This window comes from Diabrotica undecimpunctata, chromosome 10 (assembly GCF_040954645.1).
Source record: "Diabrotica undecimpunctata isolate CICGRU chromosome 10, icDiaUnde3, whole genome shotgun sequence".
Classification (NCBI taxonomy): domain Eukaryota; kingdom Metazoa; phylum Arthropoda; class Insecta; order Coleoptera; family Chrysomelidae; genus Diabrotica; species Diabrotica undecimpunctata.
In genome coordinates, this window is record NC_092812.1 from 74,737,027 (window position 1) to 74,760,245 (window position 23,219).

The 23,219-nt window shown below is 34.4% G+C and overlaps 1 protein-coding gene across 1 annotated transcript in view; it reads right to left on the reverse strand.

The window, feature by feature from the left end:
* Window positions 1–9,387: 9,387 nt before the first annotated feature.
* The window catches only part of Synj (synaptojanin), a 37,185-nt gene continuing 23,353 nt past the window's right edge, over window positions 9,388–23,219 (reverse strand). The window contains exons 11-16 of the mRNA XM_072546746.1: window positions 20,771–21,259; window positions 18,562–19,145; window positions 18,256–18,501; window positions 18,068–18,197; window positions 16,661–16,879; window positions 9,388–16,557 (exon numbers count right to left, since the gene is read on the reverse strand). Of these exons, the coding sequence (XP_072402847.1) occupies window positions 16,295–16,557; window positions 16,661–16,879; window positions 18,068–18,197; window positions 18,256–18,501; window positions 18,562–19,145; window positions 20,771–21,259 (1,931 nt within the window). The 3' untranslated portion in view covers window positions 9,388–16,294. The remainder of the gene's footprint in view (window positions 16,558–16,660; window positions 16,880–18,067; window positions 18,198–18,255; window positions 18,502–18,561; window positions 19,146–20,770; window positions 21,260–23,219) is intronic.

Below are 23,219 nucleotides of genomic sequence, written 5' to 3' on the forward strand. Positions count from 1 at the left end.
AGTTTATATATTAGACAACGCAATATATTCATAAAAATATTGAGTGTGTGACTCATTAAACTGAAGTCGATATTCGCTACACTGTCTGGAATTCCTTTTCTTGGGAATAGTTATAAATATTGATTCTAATCAGTTGTCTGGTAATTTTCCGCTGCGGTATATCTTGTTAAAGAAGGAGGTGATAATCACAATACTCCCATTATCTAAACGTTGTAACACTTCTTCAGATATTTCGTCAGGACCAGAAGCCTTCCTTCTAAACTTCATCGCACTAAAGCTTTTTTATTCGATTTTATATATTTTTTCAAGTTCAAATGTATTTTTTTTATTTTTTCAAGTGCGCCGGAAATTGTTATTAACAAATAATAACTTATAACGAAAAAACAATTTCCCGAATCGCTTCGAGTAAAATTTGTTTAGGCGTATCTCATCGAAGTCAATAGTTTTTCTCACTTGATAATTTTTCGAAAAATGCTTCCTTTTCGAGTTATTTGCAATTTTTTGTTGAAAAAATGCCTTAATTGGTGATTTTTGGGATTTTTTTCTAAAAAAATACCAAATGAATTGCAATTCTATAAAAAGCTAGTACAAGAATATTATGATAAGAATAAATGGATTCTATCTTGCTCAAAACATGGATCCAAATCGAAACCCTTCAAAGACTGAAACGTGCAATAGAGAACAAACAACGTGGCAGGTTGTAGAAGAATGTGTTTCTGATTAGACGACAATACTCTGTCCAATGCATAGTTTCTGAAGGAATTCTTTGGTGGAAACAGTTTGGAACCGATGAAGAGCTCAAGATAAAGGGGTATCCCAGCTCAGACGTTTGGCGGTGGAAGACTACAACACCGGCATCGAAAAACTAATTCCACGATATAATAAATGCCTTGACAACCAAGGCAACAAGGCATTGAAAAATAGCCTAAGGTACAGTAACTTTTTAAATAAAGTTTTGTACTGATATATATTATTTTTAAATTTTTATGCCAAAACGTTGTTTACTTTCTGGATGACCAATGATAAATTGGATAATTCGAAAAAATGACACACCACTACAATGGAGTAGCAATAATATTAAATGAAAACTGTAATAAATCAGAAGAGTTTTGTGCCATATACCGATAGAATTGCCATGAATAGCCTATGTTACTACTTTAAAATGTTACCACGCCCTGACAAGGGCCCAAGGAATGAAGAGGAGGATGATACTACACTTATAGCATCGAATGGACAATAAATGCTAGACCTGACTAAAGTTGGTCTGAAAATTAATAAAGTCAAGACTAAAATAAGGGCAAGACAAATTTAAGGTGGAAGTCTTCGCGAAACTTACCAACTTATTTAGTACTCTTAGGTCTTTCATAGACAGCAAACTAATAATATTTAGAGTGAGATGGAGTTAGAATGAGATGGAGGAAAAACATAAACCTCATTTAGGTATACGCACCTACTTTTGATAAAAATCTGTCGACAAAGTTCGTAACTTCTACTCTGGCATTAATCAAATATACAAGTTCGCCAGAAAAATGAGATTAATATAATTATGGTTGATGAAAATTGGGCAAGGAAGGTAGAAGACATTTTTGGTAATTATGGATTAAGCGAAAGAAATGACAGAGGCGATCTTCTTATACAATTCTGCTAAGAACATAAAATAATGGTAGCAAACACATGGTTCTGGCTGCTGAAAAGAAGACTTCATACGTTGAGATAATCAGAACAACTACATAACGAAGCAAATAGATTACATTTTGATAAATCAAATTACTAATAGAATAGATACTTTAGAAGAATAACAGAATGATATTAAAACCGGTTTAGAAAATAAAATAGAACAACAAAAAACCATTTAGAAAATAAAATAGAACAATGGCAAAACGATTTAAAATCTAATTTAGAAAGCCAAATAGTTAAGTAAGAAAGAAAAATTAATACCCAAGCTTCTTTATCTAATATGATTTCAGTAACTAATGTCGAATCCGAACAAACAGCTTCATCATCTTCCATAGTTGAACCAGGAAATTAGAACTAGCAACATTTTAAAACCACCTACATTCCCACCACCCATGGTCAAACAACATGGGAAACTTATCGTTTTCAATTCGAAGCTGCAGTTATCGCAAATGGCTGGACTGCGAAAGAAATGGCAGCTTCCTTGGTATTGTCGCTTTGAAGACAGGCCGCAACCATCTTGAAATTTCTTCCCCAAGATGCACCCAGTTATAACTCTCTCGTTCAAGCTTTAGAGACAAGATATGGCCAGCAGCATCTAAAGTAGTTTTTCCAAAGTCAGCTGAAAGTTCGATATCAAAGGCATAACGAAAGCCTGCAACAATATGAAGGCTTTTCTGGAACAAATTGGTATATAGGCATTCATAGATGGACTACAGGATATTAAAATGCAACAAGGTCATCGATTACAGCATCACCGAATGCTAAATGGAGCACTAATCTCAGCCCAGAAGTATGAAGCGGCGAAAAACATTTCCAGATCTCGCCTAAAATTAAAAAAAATATAAAATTTTGAGAAAATGAAGTCACAACCGCAGATAACCAACAACCTATTATATCCTAAATTTTAAGCATACTGCAAAATATTCAACAAAAAACTCGAAATTAAAACAGAAGATGTTTTAATTGCGGAACAATGGGACATTTGTAAAACAATTGCAAAAGCTAGTCCCAAGCACGAAATGAAGAATAAAAGAATGAGGCCAGAAGGTTGCCTAGATGGACATCCAGAAGCCCGTCACATAGCCCTATTAGAGATACTAGTAGAAATGATCTCTGACAACTAACCACAGATATCCAAACAATAGTCAGGGAAACGAATACAAGTCGACACTAATAAAAGCCCCCTGATTAATCTAAGTATATATATTATAAATAAATTATAAGAAATGTTCACTATTTCAAAGGGAGGCGTAATACTTAGGACATCCAGGCGTTTCAGCAGAAGGAATTAAAACTGATCCAGAGAAGACTTCAGTTATTAAAGATAAGCCTAAACCAATAAATAAAAAGGAAATTGAAAGTTTTCTTTGACTCTGTTCATATTCATCATCATCATCATCAGTAGCTCGACAACCCTTTCTGGATCCTGGCTTGTTCTAGGATTTTCCGTCATTCTGTTCTGTTCCTTGCTTTGTTTTTCCAGTTGGTAATCTTAAGTGTTTTTAGATCTTGTTCCACTTGTTCCATGTACTGGTGTTTACCTCATTATATGTTTTGGTGTTTCAGTCTCCAACATCCGTTAAACATGGCCCATCCAGCGCAGACGTCCGATCTTTATGGATGTTATGACCTCAGTTTCACTCTGTTTATATTACCGAAAATTTATTAAAGATTTTGGCCGCATTGCTAAGCCCCTTTAGCGACTAACCGAAAACAACGTTGGATTTGATTGGACACCGGATTGACTAAATGCCTTCGTAGATTTAAAAAAACGACTTGCAACAGCACCTATCCTAGCCAGTCCACGAGAAAATGGCAAATTTCTGTTGGATTGTGACGCATCTTAGTATGGTATTGGTGCTGTATTATCACAAGAACAGGAAGGCCAAGAAGAAGTTATTGCATATTTTAGTAAAACAATAGGAAAGGCTGAAAAGAATTATTGCGTTACCAGAAAAGAGCTCCTAGCTATTATAAAAGCCCTAGAATATGTTTATACTTTCTGTTATAACAGAAATTTTATAATTAGAACTAACCATAGCGCGTTGTAGCAACTAATGAATTTTAAAAATCCAGAAGGACCAGTTGCGGTGGATAGAAAGACTCCAACAGTATAATTTCGACGTAGTACATCGAAAAGAGCGTCTCCATAACAATGTCGATATTCTTTGTAGGTGACCCTGTTTGGAACGATAATTCCAATACTGTAAAAGCCTTGAACTTTAAATGAGAAACACCAATACAGAGATAAAGAGAACACAGCCAAAAAGTAACTGCCCAGAGCAGACTTTTCTGGAAAAACTTAAAAAGACTCAAAGTTAATTACCTAAACGTTATACGATAATGGCTTAAATGGAGTAAAATCTATTTGGCAGTAAATAACCAAATACAGTCGAACTATAAAGGCGTACTGAGCTCAATGCGAATCTGTGTATCTTTCCAATGGTCTATTATATCGGGAGTGGGAAAGTCCCGATGGAGTACGTACAGTTCAAGTGATGCTGCCAAAATCACACGTCAAAAGTGTGTTACAAGAACTTCATAGCAGCCTTTCTGGATGGAGAACATTTTGGTGTCAAAAGAACACTGGCCAGAGTTCGAGACAGATTTTACTGGATCAAAAATTGTCGCCTAGATGTAGATTGGTATAAGAAATGTGATTTATGTAACGGTAGAAAAGGTTCTGGAACAAAAAGTTGTGGTAAAATGGCACAATATCTTTCCGGAGAGCATTTTGAACGACGTAGTGGATATTCTCGGTCCCATTCCGATGACAGAGAGACAAAATAAGTACCTACTTAATGGTCGCAATATAATTATTTTTTAAAATGGCCTGAAATCGCACCCCTCCCTCATCAAGAAGCGACTACCTACGAGTTCCTTTAGAGTTACATTCTGATCAAGGACAAAATTTTGAATCAGAATTACGGCAAGAATTAATGAAAATCATTATCAAAACTCACACTAAGTCTCTTCATCCTCAATCAGACGGAATGCCCGAAAGACATAATATAACTATTTGTCAATAACTTTCAATATTTGTCGCTGATAATCAGAAATATTGGGATACTTTAATTCCTCTGTTCCTGTTAGCCTATAGAAGTTCCGAACATGAAGCAACCGGTTATTCTCCATCGATGATGATCACCGGAAGAGAAATGAAGTTTCCTCGAGATCTTAGTTACGATAAAATAAACGATCTAATCTACCGCATACAGTTTTCATCAAGAAAACCCAAGGTAGTGCATATCGAGATATTAGTTCCATACAATGGAACTGATCCACCGTGTTGGCTCCAAATCGGTCCCTGATAGACCAGTTATTCGAGGGGAATAACTATAGCAGCAGTGTTACGAAAGTTCCCTAAGATTTATCCCACATAGAAGAAGTCCCTTGACCCAAAAGAAGAATTAAGATTCTAGAATATTCAAGACGCCATCGAAAAATCCTGAAATATCTAGTGAAGTCTGAAACGTCAGAAAATGTACATAAACAAATGTTGTTGACAGTGTGGATAATAGTTGTAACTTAGATTTTCTTCTTCTTCTTTTTATATAGACATGACTCTCTTTTTCAATGTGCCTCTAGTAAGTTGTCGTTCCATCGTTTTCTTGGTCTTCCTACTGATCGTCTTCCTATTGGGGAACCGTCTTTACTACTCTATTTGTTGTCATTCGGCTTATTTTGTTATACCATTCTACTCTTCTATTTCTTACTTAGTTCTTGATGTTCTCCACCTTGCATCTACGTCGTATATCTGTACTTCTAGCTCTGTCCGAGCTCTGTCTAGTGTCTTACCATCAATTTTTCCAATTGTTTTCTGCTGTTTCTAAATTCCTTTTTGTCCTCTCTGTGTCAAGTCTCGTTTCTGCCGCGTATGTCATTATTGGTCTGATGACAGTTATGTAAATTCTGCCTTTCGTTTCTTTCCCGATATTTTTATTTCTCCATATTGTTTCATTTAGGCAGCCTGTGGCTCTGTTTGCTCTATTCACTTGATCTTCCACTTCGGTTTTGAGCTTTCCGTAGCTAGATAATATGATGCCTAGATATTTAAACTCCATCACTTGTTCTATTATCTGACCTTCCAGCTCCAATTTACATCTTAGTAAATTTGCTGTACAAAACCACGAATTTTGTCTTTTTTGGGGAAATTAACATGCTGGCGGTTATATTAAATTGGTGCAGCATACGTTGTAAATCATCTTCACCTTGAAAGAGTAGTATTGCGTCGTCTGCATAGCAGATTATTTTAAGTTGTTTTTCTCCCACTTGGTATCCATTTGTAGTTCTTACTTTTTTTATTATTTCGTCCATAATCAGGTTGAACAATAGAGGGGACGACTTCAATAGGGTCGGTTAGTTCTTCTTCTACTTTTACTTTTATTGTGTTGTTTTGGTAGATATTTTCGATCGTTTTGATTATTCCTAGAGGTATCTCTCTTGCATACAGTAAGTGGATAACTTCTTTTAATTTGACCCGGTCAAATGCCTTTGTAAGGTCCACGAAACATAGATATGCCAGTTTGTTGTATTCTAATGATTTCTCTTGCACTTGCCTCATTATAAATATAGCATCGGTGCATGATCTTCCAGACCTAAAACCTTGTTGTTCTTCTGCTAGTGTTATAATTTTATTCAATTTATTAATTTTAGTGTTGTGTTTAATAAATTAATTCCTCTGTAATTTTCAGGGTCCGATTTGTCTCTTTTTTTGAAGAGAGGTATTAGGATGCTTGATCTCCATTCTTGAGGAATCCTGTTTTGTTCTATTATTTTTTTTGATTAGTTTTAGTAGTTGTTTGGTCAGATCTGGTCCTCTGTACTTTAGGAGTTCGTTCGGTATTCTATCCTCTCCTGGTGATTTTCTATTTTTTAATTTCCTTAATGCTTCCCTTACCTCTATATAGTTTTATAATTGCATTCTGTGAAAGTATTGTACACAAGTTGGTGCTTGAAGAAAGTTATTTTAAAGAAGTGCACAACATAAATACGAACTGGAACACTATTCCATAAAATGAAACACCTCGTGAATAATAATTAAACCTCTTTCACTGAACACTAGGTATCGATTCGTGAAAATATACATATATTCTTTTCTCTTATAAAGAACAGAGGATGGACAATAAACCTAAGTGCTATGAGAAAGTTGGAGGCCTTTGAGATGTGAGTGTTTGGAAGACTCAGAGAAGAGGCCGAAAACCGGATATCTAGGTCATGTGTACCAGGGAAGACAGTATGCGCTCTTGAGGTTGTTGATGGAGGGAAAATGGAAGGAAGGAGAAAATGACCATGGTTGAAAATCATCAGAGTGTGGTCGGATTTTCATAGTCAATCCTTATTTAGAGCCCTACAGAATAGAGAAAGATTTGTCAAAGTTGTGGCCAACCTAAAAATAAAGATGGCACTCTGAAAAAAAAACTAAGTCATTATCAAGCAATGCAACAAACTAAAAATCAACAAACAACCAAATTCTAATATATACAATAAAGAAACTTTATAGTGTACACTCTATAGTAAGGTGTTTGAAATACTCCTTTTTCTTTTTCATTCCAGGGTTTAGACATTTGTTTTCCGTTTAAGCATTAAAATTCACACCATCTTTTCAAGAAGCAGAAAAACAGGTATAAAAATCTATACGATGAAGTTGATAGTAAAGGAAACAAAATGCGGTTAAATAAAATAGTACAAAAAGCAAAATGGAGGTCAAATGATTGAGGTTTGGATCTTAAAGATGGCAAAGATTGCCGAGATCTTTGTTACGCTAAAACTAATCCTACTCCTACGCCCACGTTCCTGACCTCTGGGCAATGCGTGGCGTAAAATGGGTGTGTGTTATGTAGCTAACGGGAAGGAGTGATAACGAGTTTCCGGCGCCATAAAACTGGAACAATCAGCTAATATATGGTAACCCTAACAGAAGAATCCCTCGTCCTCCAAGTTGGAGGTTGAGATGTAGGACCAGCACCCCTACTCTCATAACAAGAAGTTACCGGATGTATTTAACAGAAGAAGACTTGGTAAACGAAAGTGGGTTATGAATTTTGACACCTGGAATATTAAAGGACTACGTACTAAACAGGAGGTTATAGATGAGCTAAGACGCTTCCAAATTGACATAACAGTTCTAACTGAAAAGAAAAAGAAAGGCAGGGGAAGTTAATAAACACATACATACATACATCTATACGGTGGTGTAAAAATCAGAGAGTAAAGGCAAGCGTTTCTGTAGTGTATGATCAAAGATATGTATCAAAGACTGGGATGCTGTAAATTAACGCATAATAAAAGTCGAACTCATAGTAAAAGGTTATAAAATAGTGATAATAGGGATGTACGCACCATCCAACGATGAAACGGTTTCCGCAAGAGACGACCATGATGAAAAATTAAGTCACCAGATGTGAAAACTACCGTACATTATCACTAATAACACAAGCCAATAAAATCTTGTTGCATATCATCAAAAACATATTAAAAACTTACCTACATTATCAAATACCGCAAGAACGCGGGGTTTATAGAGGTAAAACGTACAAGGGAGAAAATTATAAACATGAAAAATCGAGAATCTACCATAATATGTTTTGTTAACTACCAGAAGGCATTGGATTGTGTAAGCTGCGTAAATCTTTGGTCAATTTTAATAGAATTGGGAGCACCGATACACCTGGTGACACTGTGGTGGCAGAAAAATCTGCACCAGTCCAATATGACAACAGTACGACTAGATCAGAAGTTCTCAAGCCAATTCAGAGCAGAGAGAGGGGTTAGACCAGAATGCGTTTGCCACCTGACTTATTCAATATCTATGGTGAACATATCATGAGGATAGCTTTAGAAGAATGGGTCGATGGAGTAACGGCGGCTGGTAAAAAAACCTCTAATTTAAGATTTGTTGATGAAACTACACTTATAGCAGCAAATGAATAAGAAATACTAGACCTTCTGTGAAAAGTTGAGTTGGAAAGCATTAAAGTTGGTTTTAAAATTAATAAAGTTAAGACGAAAATAATAGTGAGACAGATTTAATAGAAAGTTGTGACTCTTCGCGAAACTTACCAACTTATTTGGTACCTTTGGGTCTTTCATTGCTCTGATCATTTCTCATATATTTACAGAATCATAGGCTGCCTTGTAGCCTATAAATATGCGGTGAATATGTATGCCATATTCCAGTGTTTTTTCTGGAAATTGTTTCAGGGTTTCAATCTAATATATTGTGGATTTACTACCTCTGAAACCAGCCTGGTATTTTCCTATTACTCGTTTTGCATATGGTGCCATACGCTGACATAGTATAATGAAGAATATTTTAAACGCTGCATTTAGGAGTATAATTCTACCTTTTTGCTTTTTAATTTTCTTATAGAACATTATGAATTATTTCTCTCTGTTAAGGTTTTCTATATATTTAAGTTTCGTATCTACATGGTCTCGGTTCTTTCATTTGTGTATCCCCTTTTCTGCACTTCTATTTGTCTGGTAATTCTCTACAGTTTTTTCTAGTTCGTCGGGTGAGTTTTTTCTCTTGTTACGATTTTTGATACGAATGTTTTTTTATTTTCTGTTCCTATTTCATCTTTTGCTGCTGCTTTAATCTCTTTGCCAGGAATTTTCGGACGGTTATTTCTAATATGCTTTGTTTGATTGGACCAAATATGGTTTTTTATCAGGCTTGCTTTTAAAATAATTAAAATACGCACATCATTGTAATTTCTTTAATGTAATACCAAATAAAACAATAAATAAGTGAATAAATATTGAGTTAATATAATCTAATTCTTTTTTAATTACACTTTTTACAAAATAATACAAATAGCTTCATTATTTCAACAGATATGTAACAAAATAATAATTTAGACCAGAACAGAACATTTACAATTGTTTATTCATATTGATCTTGTGATTGCAGAATATTGTAAATGTCCTCTTCACTTCCCTATAAAGCAAGAACATCAACTAACTATATAAGCCTTCAACTATTTTATTAAGTTATAATTACCTATTTTAACAGTATCTGTACAGAAATTTTAAAATTTGTTTCACATTTCTATAAATATATTTGCATATAATGTAATAAATGCCATAAAAATAAAAAGGAACATGGAATGAGAAAAAAATTCATGGATAAAATTAGTGATCAGATATATAGGGCAATTTATCTTCTTTTGGTGATAAATTCCCCTTCTCCATTAGTTAAGTTTGAAGATAGCTAACATAAAATTATTAAAGTTCACTTTCTTCTATTTTCCATCCATAAACACTTTCTGCAACTTGGTCATGTCTTGCCGTCGATTTTTTCTCTAAAAACTAAATTATTTGATCTGCGGCTTTGTCTTTTCTAAGTATGTCCTATACAGTTCATTTTTCATTTTCCAATTATTGTTTAATTATTTCCTATCCTATAAGTTTTAATATTTCTTATTTGTTGTATATTCCGTTCAGAATATTTTTGGCAGTCTTCCAAACCCATCCAATCTGACAATTGAGCGTGTTCCCAAGACTTATTTTCCCAGTTTGTGCAGTACAACTGAACAGATTAAACCTTGATAAATCGATCAAGTCAAGTTGTGACGGTTTAACACAAAGAATCAGAATATTATAAGTTAATATATCAAAAGGTGTCCCAAAATTCACTTAAGACATGAATTTCTGGCCATTTCAGCAGTAAAATGTTAACGACAAAACAAAAACAGCTTGACATCTGACAAATTAGGGTCAATAAATATGGTCACTACAAGAGAGAATAAGTTTTCATTGTTGAACAGTATGTTAAAAATAATGAAAGTTTAAAGGTTACAGTTCGAAAATTTCGTACAAAATTTGGTCGGACTATTGATTTAATTTCGGTAATTGTGAAGATAGTAACTGAAAAATTCAGACAGACTGAATCAATTGGTGACGCTAAACACACTGGTGGTCCAAAAACAAGCCGCTCAAATGTCAATATCGAAGCAGTGCGTGAGAGTGTTGGTGCAAGGCCAGGAGCATCAATTCGGCGTCGTGAATAAGAATTACAAATATCAAGAAGCTTTCTACAGCCCATACTCACTGAAGATCTGCATCGCCATGCTTTCAAAGTTCAATTGACATAAAAACTGAAGCCTAATGACTACGCACAGCAAAGAGAGTTCGTTGAATGGATTAGTGAACATCAAAAAGCGGATGCTGATTTTTCGAGCAAAATCCTCAAAATTGTCGATTTGGGGTTCTGAGAACCCACGTGTGACGGTCGAAAACAAATGCATCCACAAAGTATCACTGTTTGGTGCGGAATTTGGACTGGGGGTATCATTATACCATACTTCTTTAAAAATGAGGCTGGTCAAGCAGGGACTGTTATTGGTGCTCGATATCACATGATAAGAGAGGTCTTGCTGTCTAAATTTGATGATATTGATGTGAACACGTGGTTTCAACAAGACGGGGTTATATGTCATACAGCCCGTGAAACAATTCAATTATTGCATGAGATATTTCCTGGACATGTAATCTCTTGTTTCAGTGATCAGAATTGGCCCCCTCGATCGTGTGATTTAACACAATTTGACTTCTTTTTATGAAATTATTTGAAGTCAAAAGTCTACGCCAACAAGCCTACAACTACCCGTGCATTAAAGGAGGAAATTCAAGACTAGATCAACGAAATTCAGCCACATTTAGGCAAAAAGGTGATGGAAAATTTCGACAAAAGAGTGCATATGTGTCAGCAAAGCCGTAGAGTCCATTCGCCGGATGTGCTATTCCATACATAACCCTATTCTATGTACTTTATGATTCAATACAAAATTACAATCTAAAGAAACAAAAAAAGTTTTTTTTTTTGTATTAAATTCAAATCATTCGTAAATTTTGGGACAACCTAGAGAAGTCTGTAAGCAGTGCCGCAGCTATATCTAGATTGGTTTCTCCTAAATAAACAAAAAAATATGTATATACATACTATACACTACTTTTATTGTTGGAAACTGCAAATTATCCCTTACTTCAGGGGCTTTAACTATAAATCCTAAGCTAAGTAATAAAACAGCCGTTCGTTAAAAGTATCTAAATTACGGACGTAAGTTATGAAACAATATTACTACTAATTTAACAGACTAGGAAAAGAAATAGGAAACAGAAATAATATATTACAGTGTACAAATCTACAGTATGGAAGATATTTTATATATTACAGTTCTTACAAGGTCAAGCATGGTAAAAATCATAACTTAAGCAATCTATGGAATCACTTATGTTTACGGGTCTGTAATAGCATACTCACTAAGAGGGTTACTCCACAGTCACTCCAAACATAGTGTAGGGTTTTTTACGGGTCTGTAATAACATACTAAGAGGATTACTCCACAGTCACTTCAAGCATAGTGTAGGGTTTGCATCTCCATAGAGTAACCCTCCAAAGGAGTAGGGTTTGCAGCAGGAAGGGCATCCGGCAGTAAAAAAACCTTGCTAAAACCATGGGAAAAAGGAATACGGATAATAGTTTAGGAGCTAGGACGTTCCCCGTAAGCGATGCGCAGTTACGATCCCGCCTGACTTATGCGAAAAGCGAGCTAGATCTACCCCGTAAGGACGTAAGAAGAAATAGAAGAGAGCTTGCCGATTTCATGTAGAAGAGGATTAGTGTACTTTGTGTGCAAGAAACTCATTGGGAAGGTAATAAATCGAGATATGGTGGAGATGGACGCAAGTTGATATACAATAGTGCGAACAGTCATGGCAGAAATGGGGTGGGTATTATTCTGAACAACGAGTGGAACGAACAACTGGTAAGAACCACAAGAAGTGATAGAATAATGACTGCCGCTTTAATTATGATTTTTTATGACCCTATATAAAACTATTTTTGTAAAAGTCTAACAATTCTATACTTATCAAACATTAAAAATTGAATTATAATGTGATTTTTCGGAGATATGCTGAAAAATATTTAACAATATCATTTTGGTATATAAAAAAATATCCTTTTAGGTTCTTTTTAGTAATAAAAACTTACTGAAGTTGCAAAACTGTGAAATATCACATATCTTTGCTGAAGGTTTTGTATTTTACTGGAAAATATCTACATTAATGTATTAAAGGAACTATATTTTGACTTAAGATTAGCCAATGGGCTTGATAAGTGTAGTTCAAGCAGTCCAATAAAAATCAATATAAAAAATAATATCGCATTCGAGTTCTGTGTTTTCAAGAAGATCTAATCATTTTAATTAATCCTTACAATACGTATAATGTTGTATAATGTTTGTATGTATAATGTTATTTTAAGTGGGTATTGCACGATTTATACTTTTGTTGCACAAATATTACTAAATACATTTTAACAAATTTTAGAAGTTTCTAAGAAGAGATAAAAAATACATTTACACGATAATAACACACAATATTCCTGACTGTAATGACTGTGAGTCATGGATCAACTTAACAGCAGCAGCATATATGTACAGATCCGAACTCGCCAAAAAAATGTATGAATTTGAAAGCAGACTATGTTATATTTTATAAAATAACTGTTAAAATTAAATACGTATCGGTCACAACCATTTTCTGTTATCAGTAAACTAAACGGAAACACAATTTCAGCATTTTCGATTGTAGTTGCTTAAAAATATGAGTTTTAAGGTTCGCATAACACCAAAACAGTTGCCAATTTCTGTATAGGCAACTGTTTATAACCCTTTTAATTCACTTGTGTTTCCATTTCGACTACACCAGATTAAAATAAAGTTGTCAGCAGTTTGAATAACATCAGCTCTAAATTTAGTGTCATATTTTGTCTTTTCTCCCTAAAAAATTGTGTAGTCAAATTTTTTATCTTCCTCTATATTTCCAGTTCGTCTCATTCATGTTAAAAATGGACACCTGTTTGTTGTGTTCCATACTGTGTTGTGAGTGAAAATTAAAATAAGCTAGCAAACCACATGAGTACTTTTGGCAGAACTTCTTGATACGCTTCCGTCGAGTAAATCAAATTGAATGCGTTAATTTGATTTACTCGATGGAGACGTATAACGAGGTTTTGCTAATTTTTTTCCTGGACCTCCTCAAACCTATTTTAAAATATGTCTGGACCCCACCTAAAATTAGTTGCCGACCCCTGCTCTAAGCTAATCATTTATCTCGACCAAACAATATACATTCATTCTAACAATTAGAATCACAGATACAGTCAGGTAATTTATGCAACTGTGAGATGCTTAGAAGCCGTTTAGGAAAAACAGCCCACACAAAGTGTAGTTTTTACATAGTGTAGAGATGAAAAATGTGCCAAAAGTGTTATCGGAAAATAAAATTTTTAACATATAAAAGCCACTGGACCTTTAGGTCAAATATTAGCTTTATAAAGTACATATTCTGAAACTCGGGTATAAAAACGAACACACAATTTACGATCAGCCAATAACATATTAAAATATTTTGTTCGACAATAACAAAGTTCTGATTTTTTTTTTTCATTCAATTATAATCTCTAGAGAATATTAATATCACAAGTATTGTCTTTTTTTATTTTAATAGTTTTAGTTTATTATTATCTATGTTGACTATAAGCGGAAAATAAAATTGTTTTCCTATAAAAACCGTTGCACGTTATTATGTTTCTGTGTCGTCACAATACAACCAACTGCTTAGAATTTTCGAAAGTTAATATTCAGAACCTCCATAGTAAAGTACTACAATTGTAGCGAGTGACTCATGTTTTAATGGTTTTTATAGGCCAGTAATTGGATGTTTAACCTTTAGAAAAAAATGTTTTTGTTGTGGGAATACCGACAAAAGGAGAAAATTTAATTTTTTTAATAAACAAATATGATTCAACTTTAAGTACCCTGTTGTGGTTTATATCTTTCTCTAACGGTAGATAATGTCTGAGATCAACAATGTCGTCGCAAATTAAAGCGATGTAACTGGCAACAATTTTGGTCCTGTAAGTCGGTTTCATAAAGCAGAGAACCGAATTGTAGTATTATTAGTGGAAGGCGCTTTTACGTTTACTTTTTGTGAATTGTGAGTAATTTAATTTAATTCAATTTGGTGAAAAATTATAAATATGACTGACAGTAGTAATAGTGAACCGTATATCAAAAAGAGAAGAAAAAACTATGATCGGAAATGTGTTTGAAGGACTTCGAGCCAGAGAACCAAATATAAATGTAAGCGATGTAGTTACATTATTAGTATTTTGACAAAAGTTTCCGAAGCTAGTGTGTACAGAGTAATTAAAACAGATGATAAAACAAACGATAATAATACTTTGAAGGTTACGGCAAGAGGAAGGAAACAAATAAAATCTTCTCTTCAATCTAATGAAAATATTCCAAAAATATCAAGTGTTTTGTTAAGTCCTTTACGTAAAATCAACTTAAGGAATTTAAAGAGAAAGAGGAATAGTACCCTTACTGAAAACGAAGAAATCATTTTATGGCCTAGAAAACATCTGAAACAAATAGCAAAATTTCGAAGTGATGGGAAAAATATTTTATACAGATAAAACATGGTTAAATGAAGGACATACTGTGACAAAAATTTAGCACAATTTAAATGTTAAAAACACACGACAAGCTTTCATAGATTTTTAGCCATATTGGTGATACTCAGGATCAGTTAAAGGAGGTTTAAATGCAATTGTAGTTAACCTAATCTGTTCATGATCATGATCTTTTCTGAACATGAATGTCGTGCAACGGGTTTATTGGAAAAACAATACTCAAAATTTATTACTCCCTAGCTATAAGATAAATTAAAATGCAGAGTCATCACTGGACAAACAACAATCTTTTGTGTCTTTTAATACCGTTCGCACTTATGTTTAAAAAAATACCCTTTCTTTAATATTACCACTTTATTTAAAATAAATTTTTGATAAAAAATCTTTGGTAACAAATATTGCATTTTAACTCGTGAATTAATTTTTAAAGCCAAAATATATTTAAACATATATTAATAATAAAGAGAATTAACTAAAGATCACAGAAAATCGATATAGAATACACTAAGAATATAGAATAGAGTATATTTGTATAAAATTATTGTTTTTGTAGAAAATAAAGACTTTTGTTAAATAAAGAATGTCTAATAACAACAGTAACGATATTTGTTTTTAATATAATGATCTCCACGTGAGATGGTGATAAAATTAAAGCATACATAGACTATTTAAATCTATAATTTGATCTAATATCAACGACTCTAAAATATTTTACAATTCTAATACTGTTTATCCATCTAAATGTATTTTCTTTGCAAAACTGCTTTACTTTATATACGTTTATATCATATCTCAGTAAGTCTTTTAATTTACTCAATATCTAATTTTTTTCTCGAGGCAAGGCAATAAAAACATACCTAAGCAATACTGAGATCTCGCCAGGTGATTAGCGCACATGGTGAAAATTTATTCGCACAATCTACTTTGCCGTGCATTAGTAGATCTACATAAAGAAGTACAGTGCTGCCGTGCTCATTCGTGGAGTTGTTCTAGCTGACTAACTGTCGACCTATCTCGATGTGCAATGCCACCTTCTTCAGGTCAAAAGGTAACTGCTACTTACCATACATCAGTTTGTTGTCAAATACTAAACCAAGAAAAAAACAGTAAAATTTATACTAGCTTGATCTATTGTCTTGGCCTGGCAGGAAGCGGCGGTGGAGGAGCTGATCGTGCCGGTACCGGAGGTGGACCTCGTGAAGGAGTAGGAGGTACCGCACCCGATTCCGGTCTTGGTGGTGGTGGTGGAGGACCTAATGGTTCTGGAGTACTTATCACATCGTCGCTTATCTCTTCGTAAACGCCCTCCTCTTGAGACATCTGACTTGGTAAATCTGGTGGTGGCATTTGCGGCGGAGCTGAACAAAGCGATGGAGCGGGAGCTGGAACATCTGAGAAAGAATTTAATTTAGTATGCGTGAACATTTTGTAACTGAATGTGTCAATTAAAATCGCCTAAAATAGTTAAATACTCTAAATAAAAATTTGACTAACTTGACATAGGAGGATTTGGCAATGGTGGAGCAGAAGACGCAGAATTATTTGTATTATTAGTAGTAGAAATCATCGCAGGAGGTTTAACCGGCATATGGATGACTCCCGCTTTTGGGGGTGCTCGTCTTGGAGATGATGGTGTTGATTTTACTACTGGTGGAGGAGGCCTACTTGGTGGAACTGTGCGAGGTACTTTATTCACTTCTGGAATGCCTAAACCTAAAAAATATTTATTTTTTTTTAACACTACTCATACCTTCGTACCTTAAATTTCTGGGCGAAAATCTATTGCATAAAAATAGGATTAATGGAAAGCCAAAAGAGGAAGATAAAAAAAAACAGAAATTTTATTATATTGGCCAGGTTTTCCTACCAAACATTTAAGAAATTATAGAGAAATAGCACTTAACAAATACAACCATAAATGTATGACGCATAAATGTATGAAAATATGGTGAAAAAGAAAGGTTAACCCTTCGTTTCACGACTTTAGGAAAATTAAGTGTTGAGAATAGAATTAAAAATATTGTTCTGAAGCTATTTTCTTGTGGCATTTTAAAGTAATTACTATTTAAATGGGAATAAGCCACAATTAAAGGTTAAAGTAAGTTTATTGACGGTTCAATTTCCAATTTGGTATTTGAATCCAATTGAATTGAATTTAGTAATGTTTGTATTTTGAGAACGATATCCGAATTGTAAATTGAAACGTCAATAAACTTACTTTAACCTTTAATTGTGGCTTATTCCCATTTAAATAGTAATTATAATTTAAAAAGTCAGAGCTGAAAATAAAACAGGAATTAGAAAATACACGGTAACATCTAAATGAGGTGGAAAATAGATTGGAAAGGCTGGAAAAGGAATCGAAAAGAAACAATATTGTAGTAACTGGATTAAATATTAATAAGATGAAAAGAAAATAAAAGAAATTATGACATATTTTATAAGTATAAATTATTTATAATAATCAATATTAATAATGTTGCAAAATTGCAACAAAGATATGTACCGAACCCAAACAGAAAAAAAAACACCAAAAAGAAAATAGATTATAAAAACATTATCGCTTATATTTCTAGCTGTATAAATTGAAAACTTGAGATATTTGTTACACAAAAACAATAACAGAATGTACACAAAACCACGAGTTATCTTTCGGGTTATATTGAATACATTATAGACAAGCCAAATTGATTTGGCTACATATATTTCAATAAAAAAATAGTTGGAAAATTACGGAAGTTTAACATAATGAACATGCGACGACATCTATAAGCTTTAATAATCTAAAGATGAAACACCGCTTTGTTACAAATTTGCAACATAATGTATTAAAGAGTTAAAATAAGAGTAAAACTGAATAATAAAAGCTTATATAACAGAAATGATTGTTATATGACTTACAGTTATAATCAGATTGGCTTGGTGAAGTGTATAATGGAATGGTATTACTTGTACACAGATCTATTTCTTCTTTTGCCAGATCAACCCAGTGTGGTGTCTTCAATGAAAGAGTAAAGTCAATGCCATTTACCTGAAAAATACAAAGATTAATACGGTTATTATTTCAGATAACAAATATATGTACTAACATTTAGTTCACCCTTTGTTTTCTTTAAGGCTTCTAAAACAACTTGTCCATCTCTGAATGTTATCCACATAGTATCTGACACGAATCTAACCAAAATAATTTCTCCTAACTGCGAAAACTCTTCTAATAGAACTGTCATCATAGTTGAATCAAACCCAATAAAGCCGCCGTTTTGAGAAGCATCCTCAAAATTTACAATTATTGTAGAATCAGGAGGGCCCATATCAGCAATGACCTCATAAAATACCTAAAAACATAACATAATAAAAATAAATAGAATTTTGTGGGGAATAAAGTTTTTAATTACCTTCTGTCGCATTTGCTCATTAATATTCCTAACCTCAATATCAACTATCGCAATTACAGGTCTATGATCGCTCTGTTTAAGTTCAGCCCTACCGTAATAAACTAATGAACCAGGTGACTCCTGCGCTGCTCCATTCATATCAGGGTTAAGAGCTCTTCTCTTCCAGAGGACCCTATCAGTCCAGGCAGGAGCCCTACATTTCTCGCTTGTATCGTAATCATCGCTAAACAGATCATACTTGTATGTTGGAGCAAAATTAATATCTCCTTCAATAAAGTTCTTAAATACGTTGCCATCTGCCTGCTGCTTCTTCAGCTGGTCATTATCGAGTACTGTGTCGAAATCTCCTTGTCTAACCAGCTCTTTGAGTTCCTCTTTATCCATGTCTACTCGGTAGTTAAAATCGCCGCACCAAAACAAATATTCGTGGCTGTTTAAAGATCTATTCATCGGGAACGATATTTTCCTAGTTATTTCGTTATAATCTGCGTTTCTTTCATTTACTTGAGATTGACCTGCTGCAAAATGAGCACATACAAATGCCATAGATGTGGCATAGAAAACCATTCTTATTGCTGCGGCACCTAAAAGTAAACTACATATTATACGGTGTAAAAACCTTTTATGGAATATAACATTTTTGGAGTTCTCGGGAAAACAGTATAAATATACAGGGTGATTCACATACAGGGTAACACTAATTTTAACGATATATTAATAACTGTCCATTCAGTCGTTTTTAATAAAGGATTTTTTGTTTCTTTAGAGATAAATAAATTAACCATTTTTAAAGATATCTACTGATCCAAAATTATTGTCATCATAGTGGGCTCTGAAGGACGGAGATATATCAGGGTCTATCATTAATTCAGATATACTTGTCAGTTTACGTCAACTTTGACTTTTCAAGTTTTAGTAAACAAAATTGTTATTAAAAATGGTTTTCACGGATGAACAAAAGCGATCTAAGCTCGAAACGTATTTTAGAAATAGCTAAAAAATTAATGGAGAATGGGTTTACTCCAACCGAGATGCTTTTGAAGATCTTGTTGAAGAATTTCCCAATTTTGCGGTTCATTATGGCGTCTTTTGCAGAACTATTCGTCGCGTTGTAGATGTTTATAGAGAAACGGAAAGCGTAACTCACAAGCCAGGGGCAGGCAGGCCTAAAGTGCCAAGTGAAGAAATATCGAACTGGTCAGAACAGTTATTGTAGATCAACCACATACATCACTTTGGCATTTACCTCAACCGGTAGATATTTCATATGCAACTTGCCAGCCTATTCTTAAGCAAGATTTACATTTTCATCGGTATCGTTTACAAGCCTTCCATGAAATCTCCCTAAACGACTATCCCCAAAGGCTAGCCTTCTGTAATTGGTTTCTGAACAAGCTCAATAATAATGATGAAGAATTAGGAAAACCTTTTTTACTGACGAATGTTAGTTTCATCTTTCTTGGTACACAAATTCTCAGAATATGAGGATGTGGAGTGCAAATAAACCCTTCTATATCCACAGAAACTTGGAGTTTGGGCTGCTATAAGTAAGAATTTCGAAGGGATCTTAAATGCTGAAAGATACCGTCAAGAAATTTTAACTTCATTTATAAATCAATTGAGGTATGATTAATTATTCTCGAATTCATACAACGCTGCAAAATTTGAATTTTATTATGGACTTTTTCGACAATAGAGTCATAACTTTAAATACGACTAGTATATTCCCCCTTAGATCCTGTGATTTGACTTCCTGTGATTTCTTTCTGTGGCCACATTTAAAAAATTCGATTTTTAAAACTCCTGTAGCGTATTTGGAAGATCTTAGACAAAAAATAGAGAATCATATTGAAGAATTAAATAATAGTCCGTGGGTCCTAAACAATGTTATTATAGACTCAATGAGTAGAAAAGTTACCTTATGTAGAGATGTTGGTGGTGGACATATACAGCATCTTCTTTGATTTTATTTATTATTGTTACTTATAATTTTGTTAATTTTTTTTATTTTTGATTAAAGTTCTGTGTTAAAGGTTTTGGCTGATTTTTTATGTTTTACAATGTTAATCAAAATTAATGTATAAACCAATTATACAAATTCAGATTAAAACAAGCCATACGTAATTTTTTGCTCGGATAGCTTTGATGAAAATAATTGTGGATCGCAATTTATGTACGTTTTAGAGAAATAAAACTATAGAAAACTTACCTTTATTGCCAGTGTGTCCTCCTAGCCCAGTTTTTACAGAATCCACAGCAACATCTCGGATATAAGGTACATGTTCAGGTCTTACAAAAACATATAAGCATACACCGACAAGCTGTTGATAAGTCAGCAAAACATAAGGCCTATCTCTAGATAGTACTTTTTGTAACTCTGCAGCCCAAGCTTTAGCGTTTTCCGAACTAGAGTTAACGATGTTAGCAGCATTTAAATCTACTATTTCCTCAAAACCTATAGCGTAAATGTCTACTGGAATGGATTTGTGTGCGTCTGTATATCCAATGTCAACCAGGCTACCTTGACATTTGGTATGTGGATCTAACAACCAGTCCGAGAGCTGAATGTCTTTGAAAACTACACTACGAAAATGTTTTCCTCCATTTACATTGTATGTCCCTGCACCTACGCGAATAGGTATAGCTTCGGTATACTCAGTATAGCGTTTACACATTTCTCGCAGTACATGATTAGGAGCTGGAAATAAAAAAAATAGTAGGAGTTAAAAACCAACTTGCCATAAGAAAAAAATTAAAACTGAATAAAACTCACTATTACAGATACTATGTGTAAAAATGGAAAGCTTTCGAAATGTAAGCCTACCCGCTAATGATATGCATTTTGTGCCACAGAGAGTAAGAAAAAAGCAGTATAAACCAACTAAACAAACATATTTTATACGACCATCAAAAAACGAAAACTAGAATTTATTTTAATAAAGTCTAATTTATCGTGGAACCTTGTCGGAACTGAAACTGGATGCTGGTATCGGCAACTTGACCCTCTTTACAGTTGTATAAACGTGACAAGGGACGGTTTTCTCTCCGCACCAGTAACTATGCGGATTGCAACAGACTAACACCTGGACTTCGGTATCTTTAAAGATCTCCTCCACCATATTTCGGTCAACCCTCCAATCTAATTGACGGTACTATAGCTTGGGCATGGCGAACTTTTGTACGTTGAACTCCGGTACATGCTCTCTCAATTGAAGTCAGGCTTCCTATACATCTTGGTAGGTAGGTTAGTCATAGGCAGTGTCTTTTGTTACCAGATAGAAAAGGTAACGTGATACATCTTGGAGTTTCAAAGCTTTTCCAGAGGCTAGTAGTTGGCATTGAAGTTCTGTATATCGACCAAACTTCCTTAAAAGAGAGATGCCAAACCTTGTGCGTCGTTAATACTGGCCGGGATGGTATGGGCCAGTGAGTAGTCATCTGGAAGTGCGAGATCTTTCTTTTCTTCAGTGGTAACATCATGTCTTCCTTTACCGGTACCTCCATAGGCCCCCATGGATTCCTCAAACGTGAGGTTAGATACTTCTTAGACTTGGTGTACATCCACTTCTTCATCTACGTCGTGGTCTCCTTCGAATGACGCCAGCCGGTTATGGTTTTCGGCTTTCCCCTCGAAATCTTGCTTATTTGATAGGTAGCATCGTTAATCTTCTCTTGGGAGAGCAACCTTTTCGCTTTGGATTATAGAGCCAGACTTTGTCGTTCTTCTTAAATTATCTTTTTTCGGCTTGGGTATCGTACCGTTTCTTTCGTACCGACATTCGGTCGCTAGCAATCTGAAGATGGGAACGGACCAACTCGTGTATATCGTCTATTCTTCTTCGCAATTCGTTCACGTAATCTTCATCAGCTACATCTTCTCCAGGTCGAAATCCAAACTATAGATCACAAATTTTGTCAAATAGTTGCCAACTGTCTTATTCATTCGCTCTACCATTCCATCTGATTGCGGATGACAGGCTGTAGTTCTTGTTTTTTCATGCCTAGTCTATCACAGATTCCCTGGAATAGATGGCTTTCGAAGTTTCTTCTTTGATCAGTATGGATCTCCAAAGGCACTCCAAATCGACTGATATACTCTTAAACCTCCGATAGTAAATACATAGCCCAATAAAACTTCTCACTTGATGTTTGTCAGTCGGTTCTGGTCATTGCTTAATGGAATCGATTTTCCGCTATCCACGGCCACTCCTTCTTTGCTGACTATATGACCCAGATAATTAACTTTACTTTGAAATAGTATACTTCTTGGGATTTAACATCAATTGGGCAGCTTTAAGTCGATTAAACACTTTTTACAAATTCTTCAGATGATCTTCAAAAGTTTCCCCAAAGACGATTACGTCGTCTAACTAAACCAGCCATGTTTTTACACGATAATTTACAACAATATACAAACAATTTACTTCCAACCAATGTATCCAACGTGTCGTCGATCCGAGGCAAAGGATAAGTATCTTTCTTGGTAACATTGTTCAACAAACGGTAGTCTTTCTTCCTCTCGGTACGAAAATATCACGATACCGCCGAAGAAATTCCCTTAATTTCCTTTTTTCCACCTGATTTACAGACTGACCAGGAACTGCAATCATTTGGTCGAATTTGTCGTTTGAATTATCGGATGTTGTCGTTTGACGAAT